At 41.5% G+C, this 19,014-nt stretch overlaps 1 protein-coding gene across 2 annotated transcripts in view; it reads right to left on the bottom strand.

The window, feature by feature from the left end:
• VAT1L (vesicle amine transport 1 like) overlaps positions 1-19,014 on the bottom strand; it is a 50,819-nt gene that overhangs the window by 19,435 nt on the left and 12,370 nt on the right. For both annotated transcript variants that reach the window (XM_083452635.1, XM_083452634.1), the window contains 5 exons: positions 18,520-18,735; positions 13,223-13,365; positions 8,799-8,902; positions 5,758-5,813; positions 4,997-5,191 (listed from right to left, as the gene is read on the bottom strand). In XM_083452635.1, coding sequence (XP_083308761.1) covers positions 4,997-5,191; positions 5,758-5,813; positions 8,799-8,902; positions 13,223-13,365; positions 18,520-18,735 — 714 coding nt within the window. The remainder of the gene's footprint in view (positions 1-4,996; positions 5,192-5,757; positions 5,814-8,798; positions 8,903-13,222; positions 13,366-18,519; positions 18,736-19,014) is intronic.

The raw sequence follows: 19,014 nt of genomic DNA, 5'->3' as shown, positions 1-19,014 counted from the left end.
ACCCCAGCAGCATGGCTAGTGAAAATGGGAGTTGTTGTCCAAAGCATATGATGTAGTCCAAAGCCACATGATGGCTATCCTTGGAGCAGAGAAGAGATTGGATGGGATGATCAGTTCAGTGACTTATCTAGGGTCCTGAAAGCTCTGTATTTGACCATGCTTGCTCATGTTCTATATCTTTCATGCCTAAGAGCTTCCTGGGTTGTAGCCAATGTTAGTTCTACCCAGAGTATTTCCATTGAAATTAATGGACATTGCTAACCTAGGTCCATTAATTTCAGTGGGACTACTCTGAGTAGAACTTAGTTGGAAACAACCCTGGGTCCTTCTCTGTACTAGTGCTCTGGAATCTGCATTTGTGCACAGGACTGGTCCTTGCTCAAGTCAACAGTTTTCCCTGGCTTTCGCTGGAGGATGAAGAACTTGAATTTGGAGCATGGTTTCCACCAAAATCTTTAAAGCTCAAATCAGCATGGTACATAGGCAAAAGAAGGTTCAAAAATACAACAAGTGCTGTGTATAGCTAAGCAAGCTAAGATGATTCAACAAGGGAGACAACCCCTTGGGCCTCATTATATGGGAATGGGATGGGCACAACTTCAGCGTGGCAAGTGGGGCTGTCCTTTGGACTGGGCAAGCAAGTGGGATTTCTGCTGTCAATTAAGCTTTGCCACGGATGCGCCCATGCAACTCTGACCTTGCAGCTCTGCCCAGACTCATCCAGCTAAGCAGCACCTGTGTCAGTATCAGGTGGGTCATCCCACTACATTCACCACTGGGGAGGCATGGCTGGTTGGCTGGAACAGGAATGCCCCTAGTAGGTTGAAAGGCACCACTGCACAAGACAGACCCCTGCAGAAAACCAACAGCAGCTATTTCCTCCTGCTTAATTACCTAATGAGACTGAGACTCCCATTCAGCAGAAACTGTGAATGTTGTCACAGTTGTGGCAAGGTGAAGGGAACTTGTGGAGGGAGAATTTCCAGTACCTTTCTCTTCAGAGTCCCATGTACTACATGCAAAGCTTCTCTAAAGGGTCAGTGGGTCTGCCTGAGGAGTCTGGAATGAGGCATGGAGATGTTGAGGAAGTGGGAGAACTGCTCACAATCACAACCTTGCACAAGCAGAGCTCTCTCCTTGGGCAAAGTGTCTCCACTTTACTTTGAGAAACTCCTTCCACTCAAGGCGCGTGTAACACGTTTCATGTTTTTCAGGAAGCAATCCCAACCCTGCAACCTAGATCTGGATGCAAGGCTGTCGATTTTCAAGTATCAGTGGCAACTCTAATGAAAGAGCCCAATGTCATAGTGGATAGCAGTGTTTAAAATCACTATTAGCTTGCAAACCTTCTGACTAATTTGATCACAAGAAATCCATTCATAGTCTGTTTTCCCTCCGGCTTGATTTAGATGTAAATTCACCACTCACTTTTTGCACCATATCTGCCACTGCTGTTTCAACCACTCTTCCAATCCCTATTTTAAATGACGCTGAATGTGCATTCATAGTCCACATCTGCACCATATATTTAAAGCACTATTATACAACTTTAACCGTCTTTGTTCAACAACCAACCTCTCTTTCCAGGGAATTCTGGGGATTTCAGCTCTGTAGGGATCTCCTAACAACTTTCAGCACTCTTAACAAAGTACAATTCCCAGGATTATTTGGGGGAAATCCATGACTGCCTAAAGTGGTATAGTATTTGCTCAATGGTAGCAACAATGATGTCAAGTGGGGATTCAGGGTAGGGCAACAATCTCCTTTTAAATATGTAAATAGTGCTAAGACAAGCTGTGTTGGTAGTCTTATATGGCAGCGTCCCTGTCCCTCCTCATTTGTTTGGCAACATTCATTTAACATTTGGTAGATTTCTATCCTGTCATTTTGACACTAGCCTGAGAAGTATGCAAATACAATCTGTTTGAGATTGCAGCCTAGCTCATTTATCAAGCCTACTCACTGCTCATGATCTAGTGGGGAATTTGTAAAGCATGTTACAGCTTGGAATCATCAGCAAGAATATAATGATCCCAGGGTTTGGGGTGGATTTGTTTTAAGGCTCTTGCATTCAATTCATTTTTTTGTTTACATGCTTCCAATTTTGGCTAGAAAAACTCAATATTCCAAGGAAGAAGTTGATCAATACACACGTTATATGTATATCTATATCTGTCTTCAGTAGCTTGTCCTGTGTAGACTGTACAGAAATCAACCATAAAACTATAACAAAATAATATCAATATGTACTGATTTCTTAATCTTCAAGGATAGGGAAAGCTTCTGCAGAAGGTAACTACAGAGATTTTAAACTGTCAAAAGGATTTATCTTTTTGTTTATTTTATCTTCTTATTGAATGTAATGGTTGTGGAAGTGTAAATTGATAAAAAAAATCTGAATCTATGTCTTCTGTACTTTAATTCAGTATCTCATTCTTATCATGATGGTTAAAGTAAATGTCATACCAGGAGTTGACATTTTTGCTGTGCAAATAGATCATTCTCCCATTCTAAGGTTTACCACCTCAAAAATGAGTGTAACTGGTATTCACTGTGGCTTCTCCCAACTGATTCGCCTCCCATTTCCCTTTCCCTTTCTCCCTAACAGCGAGTTTACTTTTATACTGTAAACCAGAGGGCTGAGCACATGCTATTTCTCATTTTAACACAGAGTACCACCTGCAATTGAAGGTGTCATATACACCAAAAGCGAATTCAGTTTCCCAGTGCCAACCTTATGTAGCCAAAACTGTACCATCCATGCACGAGAGGGAGGGGAACCCTCCAAGTTTGCAGAAGCGCGCGCGTGCGCGTGCGCGCGCGCACACACACACACACACACAGAATTAAATGGGGGGAAACCTAGGCAGGGGAATCAAAAACAGTGCAGTGAGAACTAGCAGCTTACACAAAGTATCCTGGATGGGCTATTAGAGTTAAGAAGAAAACCACAAACTCTCTTTCCTGAACCATACGGTGATGTCCCAACTGGAAGGAAAGCAGGGAAAGATGCCTTCTACCTTCACTACTCTCCACAACCTTGCTATTTACCTATACAATAAAATCCAAATGATCTTGCACCAAGGGAAGGCCTTATGGGAGCAGAATGAGAGAGATGTCTCTTTGCTTACACTCCCCCTTAAAAATGAACAGAACTACAACGCTCCTGTTTGAGGCTAGCTGGAACCTTGAAGAACAACAGTGTGATGACTCACTGCAACATCTGGTTACAGACCTATATGTTACTTTCAAATCCAATCCGCGAATTCTAGCAGAGTCTGAAATCTGCTTCGCATCTGCTTGCAAGTCACACTAACAGGAATCTGTGTTATATATTCATTATGCATGCTTCCTTCACTACCTCAATACCGGGAGACTCTTATCTAGGATACACAGTGCCTTGAATGCCACAGGGAGCCTCTCAAAAACCATAGGCTCGATACTGTCAGGAACTGGAAGCCAGCATGCAAAGGCAATCAAGAGTCAATGGCAACCAAGTGGCAGGTTCAAGCCAGTAGTCAGGACTGAAGAGTGAACAGAATCAGAAGGCAAAACAGGAAGCAGGACTGGAGGACAACCAGAGGACTAAGAAGCAAGCCCAGAAATGCAAGACACATTAGAGCTAACATAGACTTTGCTGCTCAAGCAAGAGTGAGCTGGAAAAAAGTCCTATACTAGGACTGCCATATATTTGGGAATCGGACTGTCAAAATGGTTTCTGGGCAGATTTTTGCTGAATTGGAAAAATGTCCAGGAAAATCCGTACATATGGCAACTACGGCAATTTTATTAGAAAAATGCTCCCCAAAGACATAGTTTTTTGGGGGGAGATGTTTGCCACTCAGCAACTTTGACTGGATTTTCACTTTGGGGAATATGGCAATCCTACCTATACCCCTTTATGCCCAGGAGGTGCCAATGCTTAGCCTGGGTTGGTGGAGCTAGGCTGCATCTAGAAGTCTTTAAGAGGCTGAAATTAGCTAGAGCACCACATGGTCAATAGATCCCAGCACTAGCTCATTTATTAATAGAGAGATAAGGAAAATGTGCAGGCAGAATGCTGCCCGATAGCTTACTAAATGGTAACTTGTTCCTGCCTTTCTGGCCTATGAATAAGAAAACAATTAAATGCTATTTCATTGGCATTTGATGCAATTAGGTAATTGTAAAGAACATCAGGCTAGCTGGATTTTGTGTGTTGCCTGTCCTGCAGCGATTGCTGCAGAAATTATTACTTAAAAAAACCAAAATTCCCCAACCCCTTAGGCCTCCTGCAGCTTGACACTTTTGGCTATGGCCTTGGCTGTCTTTCTTCACCTCTCTCTCAAAACTCACATTTCCTGTGACTGGTATCTTGGTTCTCACTCCCAAGTAAAACGCTGTATGTGTGACTGAATTTGCTTAAATCCCTCCTTTGTTAGCCTCAGCTCTTTCATTCATAGGAATGCAAGACAATGAGTCCGTAAGTGACTGACTGTAGAGGCCAATTCCTACACAGTGCAACTGAGATCAATGCACATGCAGAGTGAAAACATCCAACATGTGCAACAATACTGAACAAGATGAAGTCTCTGTGATTATACTGAACAAAATGAAAATCAGTAAGAATCTGTCAAAGCTCATATCAGCAGCGGCATTTTCAAAGAAATCAGTGTTCAGAATCAGAAAAGGGAACTACAAAACGGAATTATTCTGCCTAGTCATCTCCAGCCAAAGATTCATATATTTATTATAAATGCAAACATATAAAACGCCAGTTCTCAAACTAGCTCATTTGGAGGAATCAAAATTATATGCACAGATGTCACTGTGTGACTTACTTCTGCAAATAATTAACAATGCAATCTTACGCATGTGTCCTCAGAAGTAAGTCACACAGTGTTCAGTTGATCTTATTACCAGGTAAGATTGCAGCCTAAGTATATTAATTCAGGGATGCATTTTTTTAAAAAAAATCAATCATCAGAGTAAGATGCATGAGAGGTGATTATCCTACCTCTTCCAGAGCCCATAGTGAATCAACGAGAGGTTTGATCTTCTTCTCGTTGTACAGTTTTAAGAGTTTGTCCATTACATTTTGAATCAGGCCACTTCGGCCTTGTTTGAAAAGCAGGTTTAAGAGAGAAAATCCAGCCATGACTTTGTTTTCTTCATATAGCTTGATCGGGTTCACTTTCTCCACTTGCCACCACTAGAGAGACAAGCAAATAGCAACAAGATCAGACCCATGTAAGTTATTTAGGCAAGTATAAAGCGCTAAAGTTTTATCCAATGTTAATTCTAGGCAGAATAGACCCAGTGAAATGAATGGACATGACTAGCCTCAATGGGTCAACTCTGAGTAGAACTAAAACTGTCAACCACCAGAAATGGCAATATTTAATTTTAAGAAATCGGGATTATTCTCCCGTGTGCACTGGCTTTGAGTCTGCAAAGCTTAGCCATTCTGTCAAAACAAAGAATGCTTGGTGCACTAGTGGTGGTGGGGCTGAACTAGGACTCAGCTAGACTGGTAAAGAAAAAGCTATTTATCTATGTTGTATGTGCGATATAACATTGTGCCACCAGATGGCGATGTGGAGTCCCGTTTTCCTCTACCTGTTTTCCCTGTTTAAATTTACAACGCTTTAAACTGAAACACTTCTTTGATATGTCTAGATCCAGCCCTAGAGGAGCTCAGAGTTCTTTTCCGAGCCAATGATTTAGTGACATATAAATGAGTACCATCTAGCCAAGCCACAAAGTTATTATACTTACTGATTTTGCAAAGCTGAAGAAACTTTTGGTTTCCCCGGTAACCATGTTTGATGAGCCTAGAAAAATAAGGGCCAGGGTAGGGGTGGGAGAAAGATAATTACATTTTAAATTAAAATATTGCTCATTGTGTGCCTTGAGGACCAGGCCTAAGAATTTGGAGATCCGAATCAAAATCTTAAAATAACATTCCAGTTCTCTGTAAAGATTTTATGAAAGTAGTACTGAGAAAGAATAGCACATCCTGTCCACAGTTTCAGAACACATGCAAACCTCTGAAAATTTGTGTCCATTCAAATATGCAGTGAGGCATCTGGTAGAGTCCAGCTTTCACCAAGCTGGTACCCACCAGATCTTTGGGGCTACAACTTGCATCAACCCCAGCCAGCAGGGCAAATAATAAGGGATTATGGGAGTTGTAGTCCAGCATCATCTGGGGAGCATCAGGTTGAGGAAAGCTGCCTTGTATGATCTTGTGTTTATGTCTTACATACCCCCCCCAGTACAGTACAATGCCTTACATACTTGTTTTTCAGCATAGTTCTTCCCAATTTCCGATAGCTGAAACACATTTCACTTTCCTTTGAATTAAAAATGGAATTTTGTATTTGAAAAGATTTGCCTTCACTTGCTGTTTTTTTACAACTGTTTACATGGTTTGTTTGTTGTTGTTTTTTTTAAAAATGATAATAGTGTTCACAGCCAAAAGGGATAAAAATAAGATGAAAAGCAAAATGTTACAGACTCAAAAAACTAAAACCGATACAACAATTTCTACCATTATGTAAGACACCCTGAGAACAGTAATAGTTGGCATATAAACTGTAAATAAAACTAAAGTCTCTGAGTGAGTCTATGTCCTTGACAGTGAAGGGAAACAGAGATGAACCAGCCTGGGCTTGGCAGTGTACACATTTGCACACTGACTTGTAATATTTTTGAGGAAGGCAGTTGAGAAATATTTTAACTGAAATGTGTGTGCAGAGAGCAGGCTTTTCCAACCTGATGTCCTCCAGATGTTTGGGGATTGTATTATTCCCCATGGATGAGGATTTTCTGGTATGAACACACCACCTGTTGCTACTATTGATCCAGACCATTTTGCGGACACCAAGTTGGGGAAAAGCTGGTGCAGAACATCTGCTTTATTGGTGTAAACATATTGTCAAGATCCCAGATGAACGAGTTATTTTGTATGCATCCATAATTATGGAAAACTAGGAGAATCTAGCAGTATGAACTGATGATCAAAGACTGATTTGTAATAACTAAGGATGCTGCCTGCTATGTTTTGAGTGTTTTCTTGTCATTTGCTTTTGTGGGGAGAGAGAGAGAGAGAGAGAGAGAGAGTGTAATCCAATTGTTTTGGAAGATGGTAAGTGAGCCAGCATGCCTGATAGGCCTGATGATTCTGGGGAGAACATCCTGGCACTCACAGAGCCTGCTCACAGACACTATGCCAACCTCATCATGGGCCTTTCACTCCCACCAGTCCCAGGAACTGCCAGATGACTGAATGCCCAGCAACAGCAAAGTGGGTGGGTGGGTGGGGGGGTTGTCATTGTCAAATGTAGATGAGAACTGAACCCTTAAGTATGGTGCACTCTCTGGCATACACCCACAGAGCCAAATTCTCTTCTGAAGAATTCTTTCAGAGATTGGGGGGAGGGGGTCCTTCTGTTTTTCTACCAAGAGCATCCTTTGTGAACAAGGAGAAATTGGGCTCACAGCCCAGATTCCTTGGTCCTCTCTTGGCAGGGAAGGGTGCTTTCTCTGTGCTGCCAAAAGGATACTTTGTGAGGCAGGGGAAGTGAAATCCTTGGGAGATAATATGGGGAGTGGGGTTTCTGCTAAACCTTTTGATATCATTGACAGGGTTGTTTCTTCTTCTCTTCCAAGCTGGGCTTGCTTTATATCCTGCCTCATCTCTCTGCTCCGCATCCCCCTCCATGACTCAGCTGTCAGGGTCAATCGTGCAATGATTCAAATCAAGACTTGAGATCAGTGTCTCCCAATCCAGAATCTGGAACAGACCACGGGGAGCTAAAGTAGGGGATGCTGCCAGAAGAGGTACTTGAGCTGGATCCTGAATTGTAGCAGGAAGTAGATACTGCTCACATATTTATGTTAAGACTCAACAATCTTACAGCTTGGTGAAATGCAAGCAAAGCACTGAATCAGGGAGCAGGTGAGTTTCTTATTAACAAAAAGTAAGAATAGTGAACCTACATTTTGCGCTTTATTTCAGGTTCTTCAAATGCTAGAAGCCTATTCTCTCCACCCCACTCCCCACCCCAAATGAAAGCTACTGATCTGAGGATAATGGTTAATGGTGTGCCTGTGTGCAACTGCCCCTTTGCCCCCTGGATACCCTCAATGTATGAACAGGTAAAGGATGCCTGTAAACTAGATGCCCTTTGCATTGCCTAGAGCTGGTGTAAATTTCTCTTATGTTCCTTCAAAGTTCAAACTCCAAGCATTAGTATGAAAGCAGACTCAGAGGCAATTCAAATGAATTAGCACTTTTATGTTAGTCATGCTGACTGGGGTTGATGGCACCTATGGTCCATAATGTTCAGAGGCCTATCCCTGCATTAAGCACAGGTAGACATGCAGCCCCAGTCACATATGTCCTGAAGCTGCCTGCTTCTTCCATGTGTGTATGTGTCTGTGTATGTCTCCCTCTGTATAGTAATGCCAGAAAGGGATTACTTTCACTTGCTGCCCAGAACAGTAGCTGTGCTGCTTTTTGTTGTGAGGATAAAATGGGACAGACAACCATGTATGCCACCACGAATTCTTTGGAGGAAAAGTGGGTTGTATTGTAAATAATAATAATAATAATAATAATAATTGTATTTGTCCATTGAGGCCGCAATGATTGTTCATGCATACTGCATCATAGAGCAGTTCTGAGTTGATGTCATCCATTTCCACCATATGAGACACCATATATTGATACCAATGACAACCTGAGTTGGCTACCATAGAGTGGCGATTGGCAGAGTGGGTGGGGTTCTATTTGCCAGCTGACTTTCACTCACCATATAAAATGTAAGTCCCGAGTGGTTTGAGAAGACTGAGGCCTTTGCCTGTATTTTCTCCACAAAGGCAGTCCAGGACAATGTCTACGCCATCTGCAGAGATTCTAAAAAGCAACAGACACAAATTAAGACAATGTGGCTTGCTGCCTTCGACTCCATAGACCTCAGAAGATTTTCAGAGCAGACCCACTGAGAATGTAAGTTCGTCATGCCAATTGATTTCAGTGGGTCCACCCTGAGTATGACTTAAATGGACTCATGAACCACAAGAAGGAATAAATGGTTCAAGTACTCACCACCACAGCCTACTCCTAAGAGACAGGTGCATAAATGTGCCAAGGACCATAGATAAAGCACTTGCCAGTGTGAACGTTCCTGTCTTATTTCAATGCATCAGCTGCATATGGTAGACTTATACTCACGCCTTCTGAGAAAGTCTGCAATCTGTGGCTCAGATGGCACTCGCATGATAACAGGGGGTGAAATCAGGGGTTTCTATGGGTTGTTATTTTTAAAGTTCTGCACAGTTATGTGCAATTGGTACAGAATGGATCAGGAAAGGTACTGGATTAGTCTTCTCATTCCTAGTATTAACCATACAATTAAGATTTGTTGAGTCTCCTTAGACACCTTGTAACTTAGGTTGCAATCCTATACCTACTTGGTATGGACTCTGTATATATTGGGCCAATATAGATGATGGGACTATAACCAGACAATTAAGCGAAACAAACCAGGGAAGTTAAAACTACAGGTTGTTAACCTCTGCAGCAGACTACAGAGGAAGAAAGGAGATATAAAATGTCATTATTTATTGCTATTGCAATTTTACAAGACAGGATGGGAGCAGAGGCCGTCACCACAGAAATAAAGATAGATTACAGCTCAGTTTATAGGAGTGCATAAAGACAACAAAAGCAGGGATTGTGAGCATTTTAAGTTAAGAAGTAACTGTAGTTACAACTGATTGTAAGGACTCTACTGAACACAGACATTTGCTTTGCATAATCATGTCCCCCCCCCCTTTTTGAGTGAGGCAAGTCAGTGTGGTGTAGTGGTTAGAGCAGGGTTGGCCAGCATGCAGCCCATGAGTCACATACAGCATACAATAGGTTTTTTGTGCCCCTGTCATTTTTTTTAAACCCACACATTTCACTTAAAAATAAGAATACTTTGCCTAAGGTGACACGATGCCAAAAGAATTCTGTGGCCCCAGAATTTGTCTATTAGTTTGTGTGTTGGAGACAGCATTAAAATTTATTGCTCCATCCACTTTCTATTTTGGTTTGGCCTACCAAAGGCATAAGGTCCCCAGAAAATTATTCAGAAAGGAAAGTGACCATTAGGCTGAATAAGTTTTCCCAGATCTGCCTTAAAGGATAAAAAGCCAGGATTCAACTGTATTCCCTTTCTCGCTTAAATGACAATTTCTGTTTTTTTGTTTTGTTTTGTTTTTTTGTTTAACAATTCTTCATCCTAACCAAACCTGTGAAATCCTGGCAATAGGCCAGATTTGAAAGCACTCTGCAATTATAAACTATATTTGCGTCACTGATCATAGCAGTTGTAAAAAAAAGAGAGAGAGAGAGCTAATTTTAATTAAACAGTTATGGAAATGATTGGTGCAGCTAAAATGGATAATTGCACCCTAGAGAGACTGAAAGGCATAAGGTGCACCAAACATTTTTTAATCCACACAAAAGGCATTTATTTTATAGCAATGATACTGTCTGAAATTAGATAATAGCACCTATAGTCATAGCACAGCCTAAACTTTGTGGCCTGAAAGATGATTTTTCTTTCTTTTTCAGAAACAAGAAGAGCACCTGCCACTAGATGGGTGATTTAGGAAAAATATGGAATACTAGAGAGGCCTCAACTAGAAGTCGGATGACTGCAACCTGCAATATGTTCCTGTGGTTGTGCAATGACATCATGAAACCTTTTGCTATTATACATCATGTGACATTTCAACACCACATAAAGCAGGCTGATTGCTCAGTTCCATGGGAGCATAAGGCTTGTTGGATAAGCAGGCAGTGTCTGATTACAGTCAATTCAAGTCAGAAAGCAGAAAGGAACAGGACCTTGGACAGTTCCAAAAAAAAGGCCTGCTAAGGCACCCATAGGAACTGTTGTCTCCACATGGTGCAACAGCCAACTGAAGCCTTAAATAAGTTGTTGTTCTTGTTATATACCGCAACTTTCTCCCTTTTGGAGACTCAAGGCAGCTTACAAATAAAATAAGGACAGGTAAAATAAGTTGACCAGCCCCCAAGTATGGTTGGCTGTGCCTCTACAGAGGAGTTGGCAGGCTGGCTACAAGGCCCTCACATTATTTTGACTTCTTTGAGGCTGAGGAGATAGAGGTACTCTGGGGACTCATCTCTAGGGTCAGAGGATAGTGGCAAGGCTGTGTCCTCTGGCCAGGAGGGCCCTGAATGATGTACTTGTGGTTGTGTGTTCCCCTCCCAGTGAGAAAATAGGTCTTTTGCCATGCACAGTAAAGTGCCCAGGTTGTTTGTCATGATGCTACATGTGATTGCTGAATATGTTCCACTTGACAGCAGAATGAATGGGAGCAGAGTATCAAGAAAGAATACCCCAAATTGCAATGCCATTTTTGCAAATTATGACAAAGAAGAAAACCTCCTTTCACTTGACTCTGGAGATCTCAAATGCTGCTTCCAGAAATAACAACTCATCATTCTGGTTTAGTTCGAGAATGCCCTAGGGAGAAACCTGAGCCCCTGCCCACTTAGCTCAACTGAGGTACTGGTTTGCATTTTAACAGGTGTCAATTGGATTTTCCACCTCTTTTCATCTTAGTAAGTTGAAACAATTTTATTGAAAGATATAATCCTTTGCCCTGAGCAATCAAAAAGGAGTGTAAGCTAATAATATCATCTTTTGATGAGCTTCCTCTTGTAAAAGCACAATGATTAGCTTTTCCTTTCAGAAGCTAAAAAAAACTTTTAATGTAGACATCATCCAGTTCATGCAATATCTTTGTCATCCTTAAGAGCAGTCTTGATGCTTATCTAAGAATATAAGAGCAAAATCTCAGACCTTCCTTGCTACCTCATGGAAGTTCCTAGAACATCAGTCACTTGGAGGGCATGGGCAAGGAAGGTTACATGGGGAATGGACAAGCACACAGATCTTCTCTAGTCTCTTGTGCAGCCTGCTTGAGTGCCAAGGCACATGCATAAGTGGTGAAAGGGGGAAAGCAGAGCTCTATTGAGACATCTTGGCATCTTTCCTAAACAGACACTGCATCCATGGTGTAAGTGGATCATGCTCGTAGCATGCAAAGCTGCTGGAGCACAAAGGTAGTTAAGCGGTCATTCTGTGATAACCACAGCAATTGAAAAAACTGATGGGATTTGTTGCTGTGATCTACCATATTTTTCGCCCTATAGGACGCACTTTTTCCCTTCCAAAAATGAAGGGGAAATGTGTGTGCGTCCTATGGGGTGAATGCAGACTTTCGCTGAAGCCTGGAGAGCAAGGTGGGTCGGTGCGCACTGACCTCTCTCACTCTCCAGGCTTCAGGAAGCTATCCGCTAGCCGTGGGAGATGCAGCTCTCCCACGACTAGCTGAGAGCTTGCCTGCACCCAGAAGCTTGGGGTGTGCTGAGCTCAGCATGCCCAAAGCTTCGGGCTTTGCGCAGTGCTCCGCTAGCCGTGGGGTGCTTCCCCCGCCCCAGCCCCCCACCTGGGGGGGAAATAATTTTTTTTCTTTATTTCCCCCCAAAAAACTTGGTGCGTCCTATGGGGCGAAAAATACGGTATATTTATGGTGTTTATTAGTTGCAGTTTTGCACTCAGGGGCGTCAAAGCAATTTACACAGTGAAAATAAAACAACAAAAACATTAAAAGCACATAAAAACAATAAACAAAAACTAAAATACTCATCTGACAGTATAGTTAAAAGGAACAAGTCCTCCCCACATCAGTTAAAGGATGAGCTGAACAAAGAGACATCAACTACCCTCCCTGTTAAAAAGTAATAAGTCTGCGTAAATTAGAATGTATGTGTCTGGTCCCTAAAAACAGGTGGCAATGGTGCCAGGTGTGGTTCTCTGGGGACAGTGTTTCACAATTAGGGAGCCAATTCTCAATGAAGGATTATAAACCCACCCACCTATAATTATGATGAAAGCCTAGAAAATAGGACAACAGAAATCATATATTGAACATAGCTCACATTTTAGGTTGTATCCAACTAAGCTCTACTCTACCTGGAAGGAAGAGCAGGATATAAACTAGATAATAAATAAATACTCAGAGTACACCCATAGAAATTAACAGACCAAGTTAGTTATGCCCATGAATTTCAGCAGGTCTACTTTGAGTATGAATAACACTTTGCTAGCTTTTATAGTTATTCTCAACAAGTAAAATAAAGCAAATCTCTTACTTTTTAACTTCTTGGACGTAGTCTGCATTTCGGTCAAACAGGTGGGTTACAGAATCTTTGATTGCCTCATGCTTGAAGGAAGAAGCTGTTCCAAACACGGTAACGTCGGGGACTGTTGAGCAGAGCTGAGCAACGGCTTGTCCCTGCAAATGCACCACTGCATTAGCTATTCTGACAAATGGAGTCTTTTATCTATCTTTTATTTATTTGGACCCCTTGGTTTAGACCCTCTCAGTTGCTGATGAAGTCATATGTCCCTTCCTGCAAGTTGCAATGAGACAAGCAATGGAGGAATTGGGTTTCTTTTCTAGATCAGGAAGACCTTGTTGCTCAAGAAAGGCTCAAGTGGACAGCCAGGAGGTTCCAACAGCCAGCCTGAGTTGGTGGAGTTAGTCCAGCTTCTGAAGGTACTTCATTCAAAAGCTGCCAGCAGTTCAGTGTTTCACCACAACGGGCAGCTATAGATGGACTCAGCTATTCTGAATCCTGACGTGTGAAGAGCATCCAGAGAAGAATACATGGGTGTTTAAAATTCAGGATCCAGTTTCATCAACTTTCATTTTGGAATTCTCTAGCATTTAATGGAAGCTGATATTACTGGTGTTACTGATCGAATCTCTTCTGTTTTAAATCTTGCTTTTTTGAATATATATATATATATATATATATATATATATATATATATATATATAAAATATATGTATGTGTGTGTGTGTGTGTGTGTATATATATATATATATATATATATATATATTGTTGTGTTGTTTCTCCAAAATGTTGTTAGCAACATTGAAAAATCTTTAACTTAGAGATAGGAAAGTAAAACTTTCAATAAATAACAGGTATGTGCCACAGACCACCCGCAGTTTCTGAGTTTCATTCAGGAGATATGTGGCATGTCTGTGAGGAACACTTAAAATCTATAAATTCAAGATGTAATATAATAAAATGCAATATAACAAATAAAAGAAGCAATGAAATACATTTAAAGTCACACAGCATCTAGCACACTACATTACAGTTGCTAAAATAGGCAGATTTATTTTTTTTAGTGATCCATCAAAACTCTCATGAGAAATTCAGTTTGGGAATTACTGTAATAAATCAAATGAATATACAGTAATGATGAGTGAGAAGCTACCATCTGTAGTTCAGGAACTCACCACCTGGGGCAGCTGTGCACAGACCCAGCTGTTCTTTCTATACTGCACTTCTCCCTGTCCAGGATCCCCAAATGCTTTTACTTGTGTCCACCCCTTTGGCCTTCTCCAATATCTCAGAGACAAAACACTTGATCATGTATCTATTGCTGGACTGTACCACTTCAAGTGAGGTGGGAGGGTTGTATGTTTGAATGAATATCCTGCCTATTACAGGTTTGCAGGCCAGGAGGAATCTAGCTCAGATTCTGTTTTTAAAGGTGTAAAGTGAGTTTTCTTCCAGACAACAGCCATGGAACAGTTAAAATTATAATGATTTTAAAGTGATATTAGCATAGCACCCTGATTATATTTTTTAAAAAGGAAAACCTCCATCAGGTGCTTTGAAAATGCAGGCTGAAATGTACACATACGGGCTTTAAGTAGGATGCATTGGATTTCTAGGTTCAGCAAGTTTGCACTGACAATGGATATTCAATATGTGCAGGAAGGTAACAGCATTAGTTGACGGTTTTTACAAAAAGGGAAGCAAAGCTGCACTCTGACCCAGCTAAGTTTTGTAGTTCAAACATATGGCATTCCCTTTGTAGTCAGCTCAAACTGTTTTGAGTCAAACTTGAAACTGGAGATCAAGTTGGTGCTATAGGGTAGCAATCAATGCTTCTGCATGAATCTCTTTTTGATTTTAGTTCCTGAGGGAAATAATATTTGAATGGGGGGAAATGTCAATAGTCACTCTGTAAATCCAGTTCTTGAACTGAAACTGATTTAGGGCACAACTAGACATTACATTAATGGCATGAACACAATTAGTGTGCATCTCAGCTGTTGGGGGGTCTGAGCAATAACAGGAATGCAATGGGTGGGGAAGCGGTATTTAACCCCTTCCCTTTGTACATGGTCCCCTCCTCCATCGGTTTGCTATTTGCATCCATAGTGAAATTTACAATCCATCTCTCTTCCCAGGGAACTCTGGAAATTGCAGCCCTGTGCAGGAATAGGGGCCTCCTAACAAATCTCAGCACCCTTTACAAACTACAGTTTCTGGGATTCTTGGGGGGGGGGGCTGTGGCTGTGGTATCATACTGCGTTAAATGCATGGTACAGATGAAGCCACAGTTGTGTTTACACAGGCTCTGTTCAGAACTTTAGTTGACTGGGTGGAGGTTGGGAATTAGAATAGTTAGCCAGAACCCTTGTGTGTTAATTGAGTAGGTGAGAGGCCTTAAGTCTGCCTTCCCCTCTTCCCTTTAGGCTTCAGCCACAGAGGCAAAGGAGCATTGCACCAATTTTCATCCTGCACAGTCAGTGATATGGGTAAACTCAGGTGATGGCATAGGAGGTTAACCAAGTGTTTCGGAGCAGCTCCCGCAATGCTTAAGAGCTCCCCTAAGTGGTGTGCCAATCAAGGTCCCAAATGGAAGAGAAGAAAGCCTCTTGAAGGCCAAGTGGTATTTTCAGCATGGCATATTGTGATTTACATTGATCTCTTCCTCTGAGAGCCAGACATAGCAATAAATTAGAATGAAAGAGCACACAGACCTTTCAATGCCCTCCTTGGCACAGATGAATGAGTAGCCTGGTGTATGCTCAACCCCCAAAATCAATTGGGCCTTTCAAGCATTCCTTTTCAACACTTGGAATCAAAGCTGTGGGTGTGCTCAATTCCTGTTCCCAGAAGGGGACATTAGGAACAGGAAGGAGATACCCCAAGTCCAATTTTTAATGACTACACTACACTGGTTTTCTGGACATCAGAGAATTTCTGGGTTAAGAAATATACTTTCTGTCTTTTTATTGCACTACAAAGCAGGGAGGATGCAACAATTGTGGGCTCTACTGATTCACTTTTGATCAGATCTTCACAAAAACTCAGAAGAGGCCTTGGCTGTAGCTTCCAACAGATTGGATTTTTCAGAATGCAAACATGCCCTTAAATGCATTAAGCAGGGAAACTGAATTTTGCACTGACGTTAACAAAACAAGCACCGATGCTCTGATGCCACAGGGCCCCCATTGATTTTTCTGGACATTTCAGTATGCCCATGACATTTGGGAACAAAGTGGGTACATTCAAGGCCCTTGAATTTATTATCAGGCGAAGTCCAGCAACGTCTAATCAGAAGCCATTTCCAAGGCCTGTTGTCCTGCATTATTCATAATGAACTTTATGTGCAGCTAAAGTTGTTGCAGTGGATTAATATGTGGAGATTTAGTGTGGGAGCCTCTGGCTTAATGTTCTTGTGACTTTGGCAGTTCATTCTCTCTAATGCTTAGCTGCATGCCAACACCCCTAAATAATTTCTTTACTGTTCAGATTTGGGAGGATGGTGGAGGGAATTTAAGAGTAGGAAGGTTTTGTAAAACTGGGTTTTAACCCATCCTGGTGCACAATTAAGAACATATGAATCTAAGAGCAGCTCTCCTGGATGAGAATGATTAACCACCTAGTGTATGTTGGCAACGTGTCCTACTGTACAGAAGGCAATCCTGTCTGAATGGTTTTCTGGTCCAAGTTCCATTTAAAGAGAAATAACTCTCAAGACTGAAGAGTAGGGGCCTTGAAGTGGCCCACCACAGTTCCTGTTTACCCAGGCTTTTGGATCTCAATTTAGCAATAATGTGGAATAAGCCAGGCCTGGTCTGATGTTCAACTTTAAGTGGGGTAGGATTTGTCCCTTTTTATTCTTGTTAATGGATGAACACTTTTATTATTCCTGTGTTATATTATCTGTTGTTGATTTTAAATGTTTGATAAGTGGATACAAATATTAATTTTCTGTAAGCTACTTTGACACATTTTAAAAACGCAAATAATAATAAAAATATAGTAATTATTTCTACATTTGCATCTATTCACATAAATTAGCATATGAAAATGTTATGCAAATCCAAATCCTCTTCTGGCCTCCTTTTTTGTTATTCATTTCCTACCCTTTCGTGATATATTAAGTGGCTTCCCTAAATATCAGGTCGTGGCCATCACTACAGCTTGTGACAGTGAACTCCTTAAGTTAATTACACACTGAAGGGATACTTGCATTTGAATTACTGTCAGTCAGGGTCAGACTAGATGTGATGCTTGTTGTGCAGTTTGGCATCGAGTAGCTTTTTTTTTTAATAAAAAAAACTAAATAGCAAGTGGTGCAGGATGTGGTGGGGTAGGGAGAAAGACTTCGATCCTCTATGCACTGTGGGAAGAGAGAGGCTTTCACAAGGGTAGGAGGGATGTTTTTCAGCCCAAGAGCCACATCCCATTCTGGGCAACCCTTTGTCGCCCTGTTTTGCACCTTTTCCAGTCTCATGATACCTTTCTTTTCCTTTGTTTGCTTCTTTCCTTTTAAAAAAGTGTAATTAGAAATGTGCAGTGTATTCCAAAGGCTCTTTCTCTTCCCCTCTTTTGGACATGTGCCTCGTGATTTGCATTTTCATTGGGGCAAGGATCTGCCCTTCTTTTGACCTGTAAGGCACTGTCTATTTAAGTTAAAGAACACACTAACACGGACCACAATTGCCCTGTGGAGTCCCTAAGCCCAACGTTATTTTTTTAAAGCTCTGTGTTATTTTCAAATCCCACACTTGGGATTTTTGATTTTTTTTTAACATTCAACAAGAATAAAACAGAGCTCCTCTGTACTGTACTGAGCTGTAATAAGATTATAAATTCCAGTCCTTTACTGCCATGGGTCATTCATCTTAAACACAATTATTTGGGGCTAAAGAGATTTTGTGCTAAAATGATTTTTATCCTTGTTAGGGCCAGTTGTAGCCTGCATGGTCAGGATTTTGGCAGACAGTGATGATGGGCCCCCAGAGCTTGCAATCTTCTTTTCCAAATACCTTCCAAATCTTTCAGGTTGGTTATTTCTTTTAGTGATGGGGTGGGGGCAGTGGCTGTCAGATACAGAAGAGGCAAGCCTCCAACCCCTTGCTGTTGAGTTGAAATTGAGTTGAGGGGATCCTGACTCAAGATCTCTCTCCTTCTGGGGAGTGAATCGTCAGAGTTTAAGAAAACACTCCAGCAAGGCAAAAAACAAACAAAAACAAACGACTCAGAGGGGGCTGAGGTCGGACTGAAATTTGACACACAGGTTGAAAGTTATAATTCCTTTTAGGACAAAAGTTAAGCCAACTTACCACACCGCCGCCTGCAGAGTGAACCAGCACCGACATGCCTTCTCGCAAGTTGGCGACTTCAAAGAGCATCATGTATGCAGTTACAAAGTTCATAGGAAAAGCAGCAGCTTCAGAAAAGCTCATATCGTCAGGGATTTTGTACACAAATTCAAGAGGTGTGCACACAACTTCTGCCCAGGCATTGTAGTTGACAAAGGCCATGACTCTGTCTCCAATCTGTAGACATTTTGGGGGGAAACACACATTCGGGTTACAGCTTTCAGGATGTCCCTGGCAACATGGCTACAGAGGAATGGAAAGCACAACAGGGAACTTTTTATGTCATTGCAGGCAGGCACAATTGTTCCCAGTGGGGAACAGTTCACACATTTACCTACCAGCCATTGAGTGTATGCCTAGCATATAAGGATCAAATGACACACATGTTGCCAAAACAGTGGTCTGGGATAAGAAATATGATTCAAGGCTTTTAATTCTTGCCTCAAATATCAATTT

The sequence above is a fragment of the Podarcis tiliguerta genome (assembly GCF_965153285.1).
Source record: "Podarcis tiliguerta genome assembly, chromosome: 8".
Taxonomy (NCBI): domain Eukaryota; kingdom Metazoa; phylum Chordata; class Lepidosauria; order Squamata; family Lacertidae; genus Podarcis; species Podarcis tiliguerta.
This window is presented reverse-complemented; position numbering and strand designations above follow the sequence as displayed.